This window comes from Colobus angolensis, unplaced genomic scaffold (assembly GCF_000951035.1).
Source record: "Colobus angolensis palliatus isolate OR3802 unplaced genomic scaffold, Cang.pa_1.0 Scaffold7, whole genome shotgun sequence".
In the NCBI taxonomy this organism is placed as follows: Eukaryota; Metazoa; Chordata; class Mammalia; order Primates; family Cercopithecidae; genus Colobus; species Colobus angolensis.
Genome location: NW_012120709.1, coordinates 8773849 through 8793407, shown reverse-complemented (window position 1 = coordinate 8793407; position 19559 = coordinate 8773849). Strand labels below are relative to the sequence as shown.

The 19559-nt window shown below is 42.2% G+C and overlaps 1 protein-coding gene across 2 annotated transcripts in view; it reads left to right on the top strand.

The window, feature by feature from the left end:
• Nucleotides 1–9014: 9014 nt before the first annotated feature.
• TMEM123 (transmembrane protein 123) overlaps nucleotides 9015–19559 on the top strand; it is a 59049-nt gene continuing 48504 nt past the window's right edge. For both annotated transcript variants that reach the window (XM_011926624.1, XM_011926625.1), the window contains exons 1-2: nucleotides 9015–9543; nucleotides 13458–13514. In XM_011926624.1, the coding sequence (XP_011782014.1) occupies nucleotides 9444–9543; nucleotides 13458–13514 (157 nt within the window). In that variant the 5' untranslated portion in view covers nucleotides 9015–9443. The remainder of the gene's footprint in view (nucleotides 9544–13457; nucleotides 13515–19559) is intronic.

Sequence of the window (19559 nt, the reverse complement as noted above, 5' to 3'; positions counted from 1 at the left end):
GTCTGTAATCCCAGCTACTCGGGAGGCTGAGGCAGGAGAATTGCTTGAACCTGGGAGGCGGAGGTTGTGGTGACCCGAGATCACACCATTGCACTCTAGCCTGGGCAACAAGAGTGAAACTCTGCCTCAAAAAAAAAAAAAGAAAAAAGAAATCAAAGGTAATTTAAAAGTTATTTAGTTATTTGAATCTTTACTTCCATTGCTTGAAGAATATTAAACAGAATTCAACTTGTAACCCATAATGGTAGTCTTAAATCCTCCTTGGCCCCATTCTTCTTTTCTTTCCCCTTTTCTTTTTTCCCTTCATTCCGCTTACTTCAGTATGTCCACGGCTGACTTAAAGCCCCAGTCTCAAAATCCCTACCAAAATTCTCTCTGAACTTGATCCCTTATGATTCTTGATTTTGCTTTTTCCTCCCCCTTCCTTTGGCTTCTATTCCTTCTTCCTTCCTGCCAGGAAATCACAGCCCTTGGCATCCTCTTGGCACTCACGCTTGTTTCTTCACTCAGCCCTGCTCTCCTCGGTCACGATTCTGGTCCATGAGCAGTCAGAAGTGGAGCTGGCAAGCTCAGCCTCTCAGCAGGAGACACGGGAGTCAGGGCTGAAGGGAGAAGAGAGGAGAAGATCACAAATGCTTATCATCTAATGTCCTTTCTTTTATTCTCATTACACAGTGAAATTCTAATATATTTACTTATTGGGGGTGGGCTACATGAAAGGTCTCTGGAAGAAATATGTGGCAATTACAAGGGTAAAATGATAAAATTTTCTTTGAGGAGGGAGAACACTGCCTACCCATCCTCCCCTCTTTAGACTGTCACCCTGACAACATAATAGTTCTGACCTTTTGATTTTACATGCAAGGACACGGGCCTTCTAACCTTTGAAACTGTCAACACTTAACCTCTGGGATTTTGCTGAGGTCTCTCATAGGTATAATGATGGGTGTAATGAGACATCACACAGTACATCCTTTTGTCTCTCATAGAAATAAGAGGTTTTAGGCCAGGCGTGGTGGCTCACGCCTGTAATCCCAGCACTTTGGGAGGCCGAGGTGGGCAGATCATGAGGTCAAGAGATCAAGACTAGCCTGGCCAACATGGTGAAACCTGGTCTCTACTAAAAATACAAAAATTTGTTTTTTATTTAATTAAAATAAAATTAATTAAGCGGGCATGGTGGCGGGCCTGTAGTCCCAGCTACTCAGGAGGCTGAGGCAGGAGAACTGCTTGAACCTGGGAGGTGGAGTTTGCAGTGAGCCGAGATTGAGCCACTGCACTCCAGCCTGGGCAATGGAGTGAGATTCCGCCTTAAAAAAAAAAAAAAAAAGCAAAATGGCAAAGTGTACCTGGTATATGACCGCTAGACTGGTAAGGAAAAAACACCACAAGTGAGCGTGCATACAACTCCAGTAAACACAGTGCACATGTGGCCCCTCCCAAATGCCAGTAGGCCACAGCACAGGCAGACAACCCCCACAAGGGAAGAATAAAGGGAGAAGTAATGCAGACCCCAAAAGAATGCCAACATATAAAACTCCAAATCAATGGTAAAACAGTACACTTGATCTCTCAAGTTGCCCGCTTGGCCCTCTTCCAAGTGTACTTTATTCTCTTTCATCCCTGCTCTAAAGCTTTTGAATAAACTTACACTCCTACTCCAAAACTTGCCTCATTCTCTTACTCTGTCTTACGTCCCTTGGTCAAATTCTTTCTTCTGAGGAGGCAAGAGTTGAGGTTGCTGCAGACCCATATGGATTCACCACTGCTAACACAAATAATACTCAAAATGCAGTATTCCTGGGTGAGAGTGAACTTAGGGAGCATCCAATAGTGCTTACTTCCCTCTTGACCCATGTAGATACCAACAGATGATCCCTGAAATATTGTATTCAATTTGGCTAACTCTGTACGCATTCCTGATGAAGGCTGCTATAAGAGATTCAGAAATGACAGGAGGACAGTAGGACAGAAATCAAAAAGTGTGTGTTGGTATTCCAGGATATGGGATGTGAAGCTACCACTCACCCAGTTGCTTAAGCCTCAAACCTAAGAGGCTTAATTTCTCTTTCCCTCAGCCATCATATCCAATTGACTCTACTCTCAATCCACATCCTAAATCCATTCACTTATTCCATTTTCACCACTTCTCCCCTAGTTCAAGCCCCCAACAGCCTCGTAACTAGTCTGTTTCTACTCTTGTTCCTCCATAGAAGCTGGTGTGATGTTTTTAAAAATATATAAAGCATAAGGTGACTTGCCAAGTCTCAGATGGCTTCTCATCACATTTTGTTTTGTTGTTCCTGTTTCTTCCATACATCAGATTTCAAATAAAATCTAAATTCCTCATCTGAAAAGGCTCAGATCTCCCCTTGTACCTCTCTGTTCTTATTCACTGAGTTTCAGGCACACTGGCTTTCTTTCTATTCCCCCAACACACCATGCTGGTTGAAATGTACTTCCCCCTGGTTTTCACATGGCTCCTTGTAAGGACTCAGTTTAACTGTTTACCTACTGCAGAGGACTTCCGACTGCTTATTCTGAAGTCGCCATCCAGTTGTTCATCATATCGGTGTGTTTTCTCAGCACCACACTTATTTCTAGTTGTTTCCTGTGGGTGTATATGTGTGTGTATTTGTGTGTTCAACTGCTCAATTTTTGTTGAATGAATGGACTGGTAAGCCCTACTCCTTCAATTTTTTAGATGAACAATAGAAAATATTGAGCAGGGGTTAAGACTCTTAACAACTTTCATCTTTTTTTAACCTTCTCCACAATAGCAATTTTATCTTCTGTCAATTTCTCTGTCATGATTAGCAATGAAACTTTTGCTATGGAAAGGTGGTTATGTTCAGAGGCAGCAAAGAGGAATGGCCTGGAGACTTGCAACTCACTCCATATGTAGACTTGAAGAAATAAGAACACCAAAGGATTGGGGTGAAGAGTAGTGGCTTTAAACAGAGAAACAAAACACACTGAGTTCCTATAGCCTCCTACAGAGAAGAATCAAAAAAAAGTCAAAGTAGGGGCTAACAAATAACGTGGGATTTAATTAACACTGGAAAGGGCCATGAGGCTTCCCTACATGCCCCCTACAAAACCTCCGAACTCACATCTCTCCTCTTCCAACTGTCCTCAGACACAACATAATCCTGCTTAAAATTGACACTGAAAACTCACATCACCACCTCTCATCTGGCCAAATCCTTCAGATTCTGACACAGCTCCCCCACTCCCGTTCTGAGAAGTCATCCTTACAAACTTCAGTCCACACAGAACTCTTTCTTTTTCTGATCTTGTTTCAAGAGGAAAATCCAATTGCATCACAGTTCATTGTTCTCTGCTTATTTTTTGTTTTGTTTGTTTGCTTGCTTTTTGAGACAGAGTATCATCAACACTCAGGCTGGAGTACAGTGGCGCGATACTGCTCACTACAGCCTTGACCTCACAGGCTCAAGTGATCCTCCTACCTCAGCCTCCTGAGTAGCTGGGACCACAGGCACATGCCACCATGTCCGGCTAATTTTTTATTTTTTGTAGAGATGAGATCTCACTATGTTGCCCAGGCTGCTCTTAAACTCCTGGGCTCAAGCAATCCTCTTGACTCAGAATCCCAAAGTGCTGGGATTATAGGCGTCAGCCACCATGCCTGCCCTGTTTGTTTTATCTTTGCTTTTACTTGTTTCATTTTTACTTTTGCTCATCTGAATCTAAGAATCCTATTAAGTGTTGAACACAAAATACTCAATACATTCTTTTTGACTAATTATACAGATTCACTCTCGGTTTGCAGTTTCTACTGTAAAGGAGGAAACAAGAAGGCAAAACCTAAAGGTAAGGGAAGAAGAAAGTGCAAGAAAAATAGGGGCTCTAGAATACAAGGGAAAGGAAGCAGAGGTACAGGAATGGGGAAGATACTCAGTAAATGAGCTTTCATTGTGAAGACTTAATCACAGTTTATAATATGTTGTCAATCTGCTAAAATGGAAGTTGACAGGAAATTGGCAGAAACAGGGAAATGGACACAGGCCAATTTACTCTCTTTTGTTAAATCTCACCAGTGCCTTGCCTTATTTGCAACTACTTCAGTTTCAAAGCCAGGCAGATTCTGGTTCTTTCCTTATGCAAATATTGATTTATTAACAGACTAATTCATACATAGCTAGAAGATAATTATCTGTGCACATTAAGCCAGATGAGCCATCCTCTATCACCTGCTTCTTTTTAAAAATGAATTAAAATTTACTGTCGGATATAAGTAAATCTCACTGAGAAAACATGAAATCTCTATATCTTTTTACAATCATAACAGAAGCAGCCGTTACCATTCATTTTTAGAAACCAACTCACATTTTTTTCCTTAACAACATTTTTAAATGTATTGTTCTATTTTGGGGGTGGGGGTGTAATTCTCAATTGTGGTTATAGATACATAAAATGTATCATCTTAGCCATTTTTACATGTACAGCTCAGTAGTATTATGTACATTGAAACTGTATGTAACCATCGCCCCCATCCATCTTCATAACTCTTTTTGTCTTGCAAAATTAAATTAAAACTCTGTACCTATTAAACAAAACTCCCCATTCTTCTCTCCCCAGCCTTTGGTAACCACCATTCTATAATATTTTCTGTCTCTATGGGTAGAAACCAACTAACTTGTAAAGGACTCACTGGTGTCTATCATTTTGTGAGGCAGACAGACCTGTGTTATTCTCTATTGCTTCTAAGCACCTAGCATAGTGCCTTGTACATGTCATGTATTCAATAAATGTTTGCACACTGATTGAGTGAATGAATGATAGTTCCAACTCCTGGTCTGCCCTCAGGTGACCATAAGTTAAAGACTCAGACATACAAGAAATATAGGTTGGATGCAAAGAGAGTATTATTGATGGAGAAGGACACCAGCAATTTGCTGCTCTATTTGTCTCCACCCAAAATTCATTCCACAAATATAAACTGAATGCTTCTATATGATGGAAGTGCACTAGAGCCTCAAATACAAAGATGAACACATACACTGTGCCTCCAATGTGTGCCTTCCCATGATCACTTCATAGCATTGATTACACTCTAGTGTAATCGTGTATGTATCTGCCCTGCCACTATACTGTTAGCTCTGGCCAGGACATTGTCCATCATGTAGTAAGCATTCACTCAATAAATAGTTGGCAAATCATCTAACGGAGACTGTAGCCCACTGTGGGGAAAAAGACGCACAATCACACGGAGTCAGGATCCTTAGCTGTACGAAAGAAAAGCTGCTGACTCTTGCCGATATAGCAGGAAAGGATTACATTAAAGATACTGGGTAACTCTCAGGTGTGTTGGAAGGTGCAGAGATTCAGGACTGGGCCCATGCCTCTAGGAATAATGCACAAAATCACTGCAGAACTAGCCCAGCGAGAAAACTATCACCATTGCAGCTCTCTGTCAATACCACTATTACATCAGAAACTCAATGTTGCAACCACTGAGAAACTAATGTCACTGCTAGTGCTGCCAACAAAGCCAGCCGCCTGGCTATTAGGGCTATTCATACCAGCAAGGAAAGGAGCTCCATAATGAGCCACTTTCCTCTGGTTGCTCATACCTGAATTTAAGTTTGGTATGGATGAGCCTGACTGGCAAAGCCTAGGTTATATTCTTAAGCCCAGTTGTAATGGAGGCTGGGAATTTGAGCTCTAAATAAAAGAAAGTAGGCTGGGTGCAGTCGCTCATGCTTGTAATCCCAACACTTTGAGAGGCCAAGGCAGGCAGATCACTTCTGGTCAGGAATTCAAAGACAGCCTGGCCAACATGGGGAAACCCCATCTCTACTAAAAATATAAAAGTTAGCAAGGCATGGTGGCACATGCCTGTAGTCCTAGCTACTCAGGAGGCTGAGGCATGAGAATCGCATGAACTTGGGAGGCAGAGGTTGCAGTGAGCTGACATCGTGCCCCCACACTCCATCCTGGGCGACAGAGCAAGATTCTGTCTCAAAAAAAAAGGAAGTGATTCGTATGACACTAATCCAGTAGTAATATGCAATAGGCACTAGGCCTAAACATACATTCACTTTTTTATTCTCATGGAACTTGTACTTTTGTAGGAAAGACAAACAATAAACACATAAATGAACATAATGACGGACAGCACTAGATGCCACAAAGAAAAACAGAGTTGTAAACTAAGGTATTCAAGAAGGACTTTCCTCAGATGAGCAGTCTTGAAGGATGTGAGGAAGCAGCAAATACAGAGTCTCTGGGATGGAAACTGACTTGACATTTCTAAAGTGCTGCAAAGAGGCTGGAGCTGAGAAGTGAAGGAGAGGGTAGAAAAAGAGGTGGAAAGGGCAGCCATGGACCATGTCATGTAGTCCTTGCAGGCCATGGTTTTGGACTCTGTTAAGTGGCAAGGGAATGGCATCATCTGACATATTTTAAAAGAATCACACTGGCTGCTATGTGGAGAACATTTTACAGAGAACAAGGTAGAGACCCAGCTGATCAATGTATAAGCAGAGGGATCTAACCACTAAAATCTGCCCAGATGGTTGGGGAGATGGGATATGAAGGGAATCTTGAGAGAGGAGTAGAAACTACCCAAAAGAAAAGGTTAGAGGGCATCTTGGGCAAAGGGAAGAACAGAAGCAAGAACACAGCAGCATGGAAGGCCCCAGTATATGTGGAAAACTTCGAGTGGTCTGGTGAGGTTACAGAGAGGGATCCAGACATGAGGATGGAAAGGAGGAGAGACCTAAATGGCCAAGGGCTGCCCATGCTGTTCTTTTAACTTTTCACATCACCAAAGTAAAATGTTGGTACAGTGATGGGGGCTGAACCTGAGGCACAACTGGGGCTACAACTTCCTTGGGAGGCTAGTCCTCCCAATAGAGTTTCCAAGAGAGCAAGAAGGCCACACAGTTCCTTGCTCTTCCCCTCTCCTCAGACTAGAAAAAACATGGGCAACCCACAGTACTGAGCTGTCAGTATCAAAGCAAAGCTGGGCACACCCACTCACTGTGGTGTGGCAATCAGATAGCAGAGATCTGAAGGTGTCTCCAACAGGTCAGTCTCCAGGAAAAACTGTCCAAGTAAATATGTTGTTTTCCACACTGTCTTAGTCTGTTTCTGCTGCTATAACACAAATACCTTAAATGGGATACTTTATAAACAAATTTACAAACAATAGAAATCTATTTGCCCCAGATCTGGAGGCTGGGAAGTTGAGAGAGCAAGGCATCAATAGATTTGGTGTCTGGTGAGGGCCCTCTGCCTCATAGATGGCATCTTCCTGCTGTGCCCTCACAGGGCAGAAGGGTGAAACAGGTTCCCTCTGGCCTCCTTTATAAGGGCATTAATCCCATTCATTAGCAACCAAATCACCTCCCAAAAGCCTCATATCGTCTTCTTTTTTTTTTCTTGAGACAAGTTTTACTCTGTCTCCCAGGCTGGAGCGCAGCGGCGTGATCTCGGCTTACTGCAACCTCCACCTCCTGGGTTCAAGCAATTCTCGTGCCTCAGCCTCCCAAGTAGCTGGGATTACAGCCATGTGCCACCAGGCCCAGCTAATCTTTTGTATTTTTACTAGAGGCGGGGTTTCACCATGTTGGTCAAGCTGGTCTTCAACTCCTCACCTCAAACGATCTACCCTTCTCAGCTTCCCAAAGTGCTGGGATTACAGGTGGGAGCCACTACGCCCGCCCACGTCCCACATATTATTATCATCACCTTGAGGATTAGTTTTCAACACTTGAATGTGGTGGGGATATAATCATCCAGACCTCTGATTTCACCCCAGATTCCCAGGCTATAAGTACACTGAGCCTTAAAGGAAGTATTAGGTGTGGGTTGGTGAAGAGAATAGAGGAAAGCATTCCAGAAGGAAAGAACAATGTATGCAAATGCCAGGAACCAGAAAGCACCCTTCTCCATGGGCAACAAAACCAAGGCTGGAAAGACAGGTTGGGCCTAGATTGTGAAATGCTTGGATAATGGGGTAGTCACCAGAACGGTTTATTCCTAAACCAGATTCCCCAGTTAAATACAGTAACCAAAACCGAAATGTGCAGTGCTTGCTTTTTGTCCATGATAGATGCTGGGGAAACATTTGCAGGTTTGCTGATTGAATTCACAGATGGAAGTCTGTAAATTTAGGACAGATTGTCTCAGTTAATCTCTATGACCAGTCAGACCTAGGTAATGATGGATTTGCCTGACACGAGAAAGTTCTACTTCTCTATAAGTTTTGAGAACTTAACTGCAATGTGGCCTTTATGAGATGAAATCTGGCTCAGGTGCCAAAGATCTGCAACATTAAGACCTTTACAGGTGGGAATTCACTGTGATTTTAGGTTCCCTGGCATCCTTCAGTCTTCTACTTCAGCTGAGTGTTCCTACCCAAGCCAGGACTCAGCCTTTGTTATTCTCATGCATCAGCCACAGGTCGCGCTACCTGCCACTTCAGAGTTCTGAGCACAATGAAAACGCAGACTTTACAAGCACTTCAAGTCACGACAAGTGATTAGCATTTGCACCAAGGATTTAAGAGGAACTCAGCCAAAAACTGTTCAAAACTGGCCATTTCATCCGAAGTGGGACAGCAGGGCCCAAGGAGAGAAGCTGGTTGGATTAATGCATACCCCCGCTTTCAATGACTCTACTGTATTTCAGTGAGAGTTGCTACCAACTCCTGCGCGCGCCCCCACCTGCCCACTCCACTAATCTCGTGTCTTATTCAGAGATACAGGGAACCGGTGGAGAAGATGAAGTACACCTGGGATAAGGAGCTCGTAGGTGTTTTACGTTTGAATTTAAGCAACAAATCTGTCGAGCTGTTTTTCTGCACTTCCCCCTTAGGCTGGGTCACGCGAGGGGAAAGCTCCAACCGCCCAGGACTCCTTAGAGTGACTCCCATCCCCTCAAGTTCCTCTCCAGAACCTCCCCCTACTCCCGCCCTTGCCCTGCAACTCCTCCCTCTCACTCTGAGTCGCACGCACCCCTGTCTCCTCCCTGCCCGCAAAACTACTCTTCAAAGACTTCCTTCCGGGCACCGCGAAGCCGGCGTGCTCCGCATTCGGAGAGGCAGAGGCGCTCGCCTTCATCCAGGACAACAAAACTGCCATTTCCGAAGAGAAAGGAAACGGCTCGCGGCTTCTGGGGTTCCCAGGCGCGGGCCTGCGAGGGAGGCCGGGAGCCGAGTCGCCACGCCCAGAACCCCGAGCCCGCCCCCGCGCCACCCAGCCCGGCCCCGCCGCCCCCGCTGCGCACGCGACGCCCCCTCCAGGTCCCGCTCCTGCGCCCTATTTGGTCATTCGGGGGGCAAGTGGCGGGAGGGGGAGACGTGAGCGGCCGAAGGGGAAGCGGAGCCGGCGCCGGCTGCGCAGAGGAGCCGCTCTCGCCGCCGCCACCTCGGCTGGGAACCCACGAGGCCGCCGCATCCTGCCCTTGGAACAATGGGACTCGGCGCGCGAGGTGCCTGGGCCGCGCTGTTTCTGGGAACGCTGCAGGTGCTGGCGCTGCTGGGGGCCGCCCATGAAAGCGCAGCCATGGCGGGTAAGTGGCCGCGGGGATCGCCAGCCCCGTTCGTGGGACGCAGCGCGCTGCCGAGGCTTGGGTTCCCAAGTTGGACTCTGGTACAGAAAGTTCTGCGCGTCTCTGGTCGAACGCTCGAGGCGGACCCGGAGGTGACCGGGCAGGGTGGGGGGAAACTGAGGCTTGGACCAGTCACCCGCTGGCCCCGGGGCCGCCTGCTGAGGAAATTGCCCGGTGCTTCCCCTCTCGCTTTTTGGAAGCGGCGGTCTCAGGCCGGGACGGGTGCGCATAACCTGTTGAGTTTACCGCAAGTTGGTTTTTACAGCCTTTCCCTGAAGTTAATGTTTGCCGAGGTTAGAGTTTATCTAAGGCTTCCGTTTGTAAACAAGATTAGCTGAGTTGAAAAATATGTCTACCGAGGCCCGCGGAAACGTCTCCCAGTTAGTTGGGGAGCTTTTCAAGCGTTTCCCCGGCATTTCATCGTCTAATATTATGCAGCATTATCCAGATGACTTACAGTCTTAAGGTCCCCCTGACGCTCGAAGTTAGACTTCGGAGCTCTTGGAGCTAGCTGGGAGCCTTTGGGGAGCGCGCCCCGCCCTCGCTGCAGTTGAGGCGGCTGCCCCCTTGGCGGGGCGCTCTCCACCCCTCGTGTGCCATAAACACCCGGCCGCGGCGCGCGGCAGCTGCTTAGCGTTAAGGGCACAGCTGCACGGTCGCCGGTGGCCCGCGTCGTCGCTAGTAAGGTCGTAACAGGATGATGTTGACATTGCTTTTCTGTGTAGGGCGGAATTTGTTTCCTTTTAGGCCCTTGGCCCTTTGGAGACTTTAAACAGCCCTTTTTGGATGAAACCAGGAAGTTGGGATTTGCTGTGTAAATACTGTTCTCCTTGGTCAACTGTTACAGAAGTCAGGTCCCTACGTAATGGTCAGTAAACTAGGATAAGTTAACTTTAAGTGAACCAAGGTTTTCATGGTTTAGAATTCTGTCCATCCACTGTATATTTAGCCTTAGGTTCGTTTTATCCAGCAAGAGAAAAAGAAGGCAATTTGTAAATCTGGAAGGTTCAGGCACAACACTTGCTTTTTCTGGAATGATCTGGGTGAATTAACAATTTTTCTTCGTTTTGCTGAAGTTTTTTTGTATGCTTAATTGTGCATGTGACAAACTGGCTTCGCAGACCTAATTTTGAGATCATTTAAGAAAAAAGTGGTAAAATCATATCTTGGTCCTAATTTTATACCAATTATTTCATGAGGTGAGTTCTCCATTTTTAAAAATGTGTTGCTGTGTTTGTGAAGATAAACCTTACTGTTTCTCCAATGAATTACCGGTTAGAGAAATTGTGAGTGACTGTGCTTTTCTTTCTTTTGCCCTCATAACACAGATTTTTTTTTTTCCCTATTTTAACACTCACTGTTTGTTCTATTTATTACTTAATGTCTTACTAGAGGTTAGTCCCATTTGGAAAACTTAAAATGCTCTGTAGTAGGAGAGCCCTGAATTCATAAACTAGTATAACCAGCCAGAGGTAGAATCTGTTTCTACAGACTACGATGTCACCTTGCAACTAGACTAAAAGGTAACAATAGAAGATTTCTCAAAAAAGCTAGTAACTGTTAATCCAAGTCTTCATATATAGTGTAATCTGTATACAGTGTCATTACGGAGTATAGTGATTTTTAGCAATCATACTAAAACTCATATGGCTGATTTTTACTGGATACATTTTCTTTGCATCCCACGCTATACTAATTTAGGTCCATAAATCATCCCATTGGATCCTCACAGTGTTGTCCCCATTTTATAGATAAGTAAGCTAATTTTTGGCAAGTAAAACAATTAACACATGTTTGGTTTCAGATCAGAATCCAAATTTTCAATTAACCATTTCACCACTAAGCCACGTTAGTTGATGATGGCTCTTGAAGTAGATAATGCTTGTATTCCACAGTACTACCATTGCCTAGAATATTGTGGGAGAAGATAAAAACATTATTGAAATTCTGCTTTTAAAATATTCTTAACAGTCTGCTGCATAGCTTTATAAATATCAGTTGGAGGAGGGAGACTATGAGCACGTTTGCAAATCAGTGAACAGGATTTATTGTATTCCAAAGAATGACATTAACATGAACAGGATGGGAGGGGAGGCAATTAGTCATTACTCTTAGTGGCAAGTGACAGAAACCCACCTTGAACAATCTTTGTGGAAAGAAGGGACTCTTTTGACTTGTAACTGAAAAGTGCAAGGATTGAGGTGGCTTGAAAATGGCAGTATTCAAGGGTTCAAATAAGTTGCCAAGAAATTAAGAAATCATCGCATAAGAGTGACAATAGCAGGGAAGCGAAAACAGGTGTTTGTGGTAGCCCAGCCAAAAGATGATGGTGAGTGGCAATGGAGATAAAAGGGTGGATTCTAGATCTGTTGGGGTTTGGGACTAATCACTTGCCGATGGATTGGAGGGTGGGATGAGGAAGAGAGAAGAATCAAAGGATGACCTCTTGCTTTTGGGGTTGAGCAGCTGGTAATGCCACAATTGGGAAGGTTGGGGGAGGAGCAGATTTCGAGTAGAAAATCAGTAGTTCCATTTTGGCACTCATATCTGCAGGCTTAGGAATCAAACAATCTGGTCCAATTCCAGTCTCTGCCACTTTCTATCTGGGTGGCCTTCTCTGGGCCTCAGTTCTTGTCTGCAAAACAATACTCCTGTCTAAGAATTGTTGAGAGGGTTAGATGAGCTAATGCACATAACCCTGGCTTGTGGTAAGCACCTAATAATGTTGGCAATTATTTGCTATCTGCTGCTAAATACATCTACATAGTCTATTGACCTTGATCTTTTTCAAGTTAATCTTACATTGTATTCTTTTGTGATAAATAGATGATAGTCCCATCAAGAAGAAGAAATTCTCACAAAGAAGAAATTTGCCCAAGAAGTAAAGATAAGGCCGGGCGCGGTGGCTCAAGCCTGTAATCCCAGCACTTTGGGAGGCCGAGACGGGCGGATCACGAGGTCAGGAGATCGAGACCATCCTGGCTAACATGGTGAAACCCCGTCTCTACTAAAAAATACAAAAAACTAGCCGGGCGCAGTAGCGGGCGCCTGTAGTCCCAGCTACTCGGGAGGCTGAGGCAGGAGAATGGCGCAATCCGGTCTGGGGGACGGAGCGAGACTCCACCTTAAAAAAAAAAAAAAAAGTAAAGATAAATCCTTCAGTTACTGCTTTTCTTTGTACTTTGAGGATTTTTTTTTCAAGTGGGGGAGAGTTCATCTTTGTGAAAAGGACACAATAATACACTTGCTCTCTTCCTATGTGGTATACATATTTAATCTTCATTAGATAAAGACTCAAAACAAATAAAGCACTCTGAAAAGTTGCTTAATTGGGACATAGAAATCTCCGACATGTTTTCTAAATCTAAAGGTACTAATTTAAAAATTAAAACTGTACTGAGAAGGCTTGCAGTTAAATAAGAAAATCCTATTTTATCCCTCCATTGTATGAAATTAGGGGTGTTGGTGGGGGGTGGTGCAAGACCTAGAGATGCCTGTGAGTAGAGAGGGCCTCTCCTGAAATGGTCCACTCCACTCGTAAGAGCAGAGCTGTCGGTGGCAGAAATTGGTCCATCTGTCCGCAATTTTGTGGGTGAATGAATTTTGGCAAAGCTATTGCATTCAGTGGCTGGTACATAGTAAGTACTATGTAAGTGTTTGCTAGATGTTTATCTTGAAAAACCTGATAATACAGTCCCTTTTAGTGACAGCTTCAAGATATGTTTCATAACAACAGGGGCAAAAGTAGAACTTCCTGTGGAATAATCTACCCTCTCCACACCACTACCCCCACTCCCCCTAGGCAGAAAACCACATATTGCCAGTATTCTTAGTTATATGTTCTTTCATAACAGGATATTTCTTTATTTTTACAGCATCTGCAAACGTAGAGAATTCTGGGCCTCCACACAACTCCAGTGCTAACTCAACAGGTGAGTTTTAAAAGATTAAAAAAACAAATTTTCATTTGTCTAGGGTACATGAAGTAATAACAGCCAGGGAAGTAGGCATAAGCTGACCTGTTTTAACCCTGAGTTCTTTACCCATGAATCGCAATAACCTGCCCTAGTACCCTATAGTAGACATCAGTAAGTGATAGTTCGCTGGATTAGTCTTTCTCAGTCTTGTAAAGATGTGAATAAATTCTAAAACAAAAAGTGTATCAGAATTTCATGTTACGAATTTTTGAAGCACATTTTTAGATGTGGGGGTTTTGTAGTTTGCCTGTAGATATGAAATGTCGGTACAGAAGTCTGCAGGTCTTGCTGATGAAACAAATCACTCTAAACTAGTCAGCCATGGCAGCCTTAATATACCTCTGCTGACTCTAAGGAGACCCTACTTACATTTCACCCATGAGGCAGACTCAACCCAAACACTTCGTGAGGCCCTTACCCTGTGATTTTAGTTTGGGACAAAGCCTTGGGCCTCTGAGTTCACTAGCATGGAAAGATACAAGAACCAGGCTGATGTCATCAATACCAGTAGTAAATCATCAAGGTATGTTTCTTGTAAACAATTTTTAAGTTATCTTCTCACTACCCTTAATCTTCACAGTTGACTGAGTTGGAAACTAGAAAAACATACACCAATCCTGTCACTAACTTGTTTACTTTTATTCAGAGAATATTGACTCTAATGAGCTAGCACATTCTAGGTTCTAAGAATACAAAATGGACCAAGCCTTAACTTCTAGGGGGTTTTGCTTTTTGTTTTTATTTTGTGGCAAAATATACATGACATAAAATGTATAACCATTTTTTTCAGTGTAAAGCTCAGTGGTGCTAAGTACATTCATGCTGCTTTGCAACTTGCTGGAGTTTTTATTTCTGTGGGGCATCCCAGTGTTTCACTTAGTTTATGTTCTTGGTTTACTGCTGTTCTTTCTTTCATTATCTCTGCCTTTTCGACTGGTGTCTGGTGGTACGTACTCAGGACATACTTTTATTCTAGTTTTAGTAATTCTACAGGAAACATTTTCATTGAGAGGAAAAAAGTCTAGATGGATTACTCCAAAATGTAGTAGTGGTTATCATTGGGTAGTTGTGAGAGGATCTTAGTTAAAAAAAAATTTGATTATACTATTAGGTACCTTTTCCTTTTGTCCTTTATTGAATCTAATTCTGCACTAAACTTTTAACCTCGGGTAAACAAAGGAGGTAGAAGAAACATAAAGACAGTAATATTAGCAATAGACACCATTTATTGAATGCCTACAACTTACAAGACACTCCTCATACATTTACTAATCTAACCGTGGTGAGGTAGGTGTCATTTCTGGTTTACACATGGGGAAATTGAAACTCAAGAGTGGTTAGGAAATGCCCAAGATCACGTGACACTAAGTGTCACATTCAGGATTTGAAACCCAGTTGTATTCTAAAACCTATGTCTCTTTATCACACTGTCTGAAATGGGTTATGGCCTTACTTTTAAAAAGTGCTTTTCACTGTGAATGATTATTAAAAATCAACTCAATACTTTGAGGGCAGCTCCAGAGTCAGTGGGATGATTTCAAATGCCCCTTCTAGCACAGGGAAATTTTTTGGGAAGAAAAGCATTGCCTCAAATTTTTCTAAGAGAACAGGTAATACAACTATTAAAAATGTTTTTGCACAATGTATTATACTTCTAACTGTTGCATTCCTCTTTGTATCTTGAAAACACTTTTGAAACATGTTAAGTTTGTGTATTTTTACAGGATGGCTGCTTAACTGTGTTTAGTTACACATACCATTGTTGAAGCTTTGTTTCTTTGAACATACTGTTTACCAATTTATTTGGTGCTATTTATTTAGTGCACTTTCTGTGACACCATATTTCCTCTCACTAGGAAAACAGCATGTTTGGCAAATTCCATTATGATGTGTATTCCAGGAATGTACTGTCGGAAAAAGTGGAGACTGCCTGCAGTACTACTTAGAATGTTGGGTGTGTATCACATTTGTAGGACTCACCACGTTGGAGTTTCAGAGAATCTTTTTTTCTCTTGTTTTGGTCTCCATCTAAGTTCCTTGAGAGTGAAATCTATGATTTATTCATTCTGACATCTCACTCTATGCCTGGTGCATAGTAGGTATGCAGAATATGTGTATTTTTGGTTGGTTGAACTCAATTGTGGAACGAAATACATATTTTGTAATTGCTGACTTGCCTTGTCAAAACACTATTATATACATTTTGCAGATATGTACTGGTTTATGCTCCAATCCTATCCATTATTACAGCTGTTCTCTGTTTATACAGTAACATAGGTACTTAAAGTCAAACAACAGGAATGGAGGTTGCTTTCCAATGTACCACGGAGTTACATATAATAGTTCATTTTTATGTCCCCTAATCATTATTTGAAGACAGCTATACTTTTGACATTCTTGTCTGCAGGGACTTGTTTGACACACTTTCATCTTACAGAGAAAATTTCCACTTATTTCATTTGCAGTCAGAGTATTTATATTTTAGATTCTGTGGATGGATGAATTTACACTTTATAGTGCAAGGAAGACACATGCCCAGATTATTTTTCATAGTGGGTTTGGGCAAGGATGTAAGGAAATGTGGCATGGTCTAGATGGGAGTGCAGATATCATCAGTAACTAGAACAGCAGCTCAGTATCATTCAGGATACAGCTGTCTCCTTGATCACCTAGCATTGATGCTTCCCAACGAAGAGGGATCTCAGAGGATTGGGTTACCATCATCCAATCTGAAGCTCTTTTCTTGGACATAACTTGCACCACTCCTTTCCAAAGTCGTTTATCTCTTAATCATGTATGTTCCATCTATTATGATTGCTATTGGTTTGGTTACTCATCCTTGGCATAGTCATTTGGGCCACTCTAGTGGGGTTAGTTTTTTCCATAGACATGGCAGGGATGGGTAGTTGTAAGAGGGTCTTATTTTAAAAATATTTTATTACACTATTAGGTACCTTTTCCTTTTATCCTTTGTTGAATCTAATTCTGCACTACTGAACTTTTAACCACAATTGTGAGCATTTGGACCTGTCTTGCATTTAGATTTCTATAGAAGAAAGCAGTAGAAATTTGGGAACAGCTTATTCTGTATTGCAATTTTTACCCCCAATTGCAACAATGAAAGTCCCACTGAAGTGGAAAGAATTTATCAGGTATATAATCCCATATTTCACACTACCTTCTTCTATTTATTTTAGATAAAATGTTTTATGTATGAAAAGAATATTGGATGGAAACTTTCTGTGAGTTTGTAAGTCAATCAAAGACAGGAACCAGTTGGCCTGACAGGTTACTTTAGTTACAAATGGTGATACAGATGATTGATTGATTGATAGATAGATAAAAATGGTGATAGATACAAATAGTGATAGATAGATACACAGAGAGACATAGAGATATCAATACTGGTTTTTCTCTAGAGATTTGATGTAGGAAAGAATTTTTCTAACTAAAGAATTCATAGTACATTTAAAATAACTGCTTCAACTCCTCAGAAAGTTAATTGTTTTCAACTCATGTTTTTGAGATTGCATCTGAAAATTGCTGGTAATTTTTTTTATGCTTTAAGTTCTAGGGTACATGTGCACAACATGCAGATTTGTTACATAAGTGTACATGTGCCATGTTGGTGTGCTGCACCCTTTAACGCATCATTTGCATTAGGTATATCTCCTAATGCTATCCCTGCCCCCTTTCCCCCACCCCACGACAGGCCCCGGTGTGTGATGTTCCCCACCCTGTGTCCAAGTTTCTTACTGTTCAATTTCCACCTATGAGTGAGAACATGCGGTATTTGGTTTTCTGTCCTTGGGATAATTTATTTAGAATGATGGTTTCCAGCTTCAGCCATGTCCCTGCAAAAGACATGAACTCATCCTTTTTTGTAGCTACATAGTATTCCATGGTGTATATGGGCCACATTTTCTTAATCCAGTCTATCACTGATGGACATTTGGGTTGGTTCCAAGTCTTTGCTGTTGTGAACACTGCCGCAGTAAACATGCATGTGCATGTGTCTTTGTAGCAGCATGATTTATAATCCTTTGGGTATATGCCTAGTAATGGGATGGCTGGATCAAATGGTATTTCTAGTTGTAGATCCTTGAGGAATCGCACACTGTCTTCCACAATGGTTGAACTAGTTTATAGTCCCACCAACAATGTAAAAGTGTTCCTATTTCTCCACATCCTCTCCAGCACCTGTTGTTTCCTGACTTTTTAATGATTGCCATTCTAACTGGTGTGAGGTGGTATCTCATTGTGGATTTGATTTGCATTTCTCTGATGGCCACTGATGATGAGCATTTTTTCATGTGTCTGTTGGTTGCATAAATGTGTTTTGAGAAGTGTCTGTTCATATCCTTTGCCCACTTTTTGATGGAATTGTAAATTTAAGTTCTTATAAATTTAAGTTCTTTGTAGATTCTGGATATTAGCCCTTTGTCAGATGGGTAGATTGTAAAAATTTTCTCCCATTCTGTAGGTTGACTGTTCACTCTGATGGTAGTTTCTTTTGCTGTGCAGAAGCTCTTTAGTTTAATTAGATCCCATTTGTCAATTTTCGCTTTTGTTGCCATTGCTTTTGGTGTTTTAGTCATTAAGTCCTTGCCCATGCCTATGTCCTGAATGGTATTGCCTAGGTTTTCTTCTAGGGTTTTATGGTTTTAGGTCTAACATTTAAGTCTTTAATCCATCTTGAATTACTTTTTGTATAAGGTGTAAGGAAGGGATCCAGTTTCAGCTTTCTACCTATGGCTAGCCAGTTTTCCCAGCACCATTTATTAAATAGGGACTCCTTTCCCCATTTCTTGTTTTTGTCAGGTTTGTCAAAGATCAGATGGTTGTAGATGTATGGTATTATTTCTGAGGGCTCTGTTCTGTTCCGTTGGTTTATATCTCTGTTTTTGTACCAGTACCATGCTGTTTTGGTTACTGTAGCCTTGTAGTATAGTTTGAATTCAGGTACCATGATGCCTCCAGCTTTGTCCTTTGGGCTTAGGATTGACTTGGCAATGTGGGCTCTTTTTAGGTTCCATATGAACTTGAAAGTAGTTTTTTCCAATTCTGTGAAGAAAGTCATTGGTAGCTTGATGGGGATGGCATTGAATCTGTAAATTACCTTGGGCAATATGGCCATTTTCATGATATTGATCCTTCCTGTCCATGAGCATGGAATGTTCTTCCATTTGTTTGTGTCATTTTTTATTTCGCTGAGCACTGGTTTGTAGTTCTCCTTGGAGAGTTCCTTCACATCCCTTGTAAGTTGGATTCCTAGGTGTCTTATTCTCTTTGAAGCAGTTGTGAATGGGAGTTCAGTCATGATTTGGCTCTCTGTCTGTCATTGGTGTATAGGAATGCTTGTGATTTTTGCACATTGATGTTGTATCCTGAGACTTTGCTGAAGTTGCTTATTAGCTTAAGGAGATTTTGGGCTGAGACGATGGGGTTTTCTAAATATTATAATCATGTCATCTGCAAACAGGGACAATTTGACTTCCTCTTTATTCCTAATTGAATACCTTTTATTTCTTTCTCCTGCCTGATTGCCCTGACGAGAACTTCCAACACCATGTTGAATAGGTGAGAGAGGGGATCCCTGTCTTGTGCCAGTTTTCAAAGGGAATGCTTCCAGTTTTTGCCCATTCAGTAAGATATTGGCTGTGGGTTTGTCATAAATAGCTCTTATTATTTTGAGATATGTCCCATCAATACCTAGTTTATTAATAGTTTTTAGCATGAAGCACTGTTGAATTTTGTCAAAGGCCTTTTCTGCATCTATTCAGATAATCATGTGTTTTTTTGTTGTTGGTTCTGTTTATATGATGTATTATGTTTATTGATTTGCATATGTTTAACCATCCTTGTATCCCAGGGATGAAGCCAACTTGATTGTGGTGGATATGCTTTTTGATGTGCTGCTGGATTCGGTTTGCCAGTATTTTATTGAGGATTTTTGCATCGATGTTCATCAGGGATATTGGTCTAAAATTCTCTTTTTTT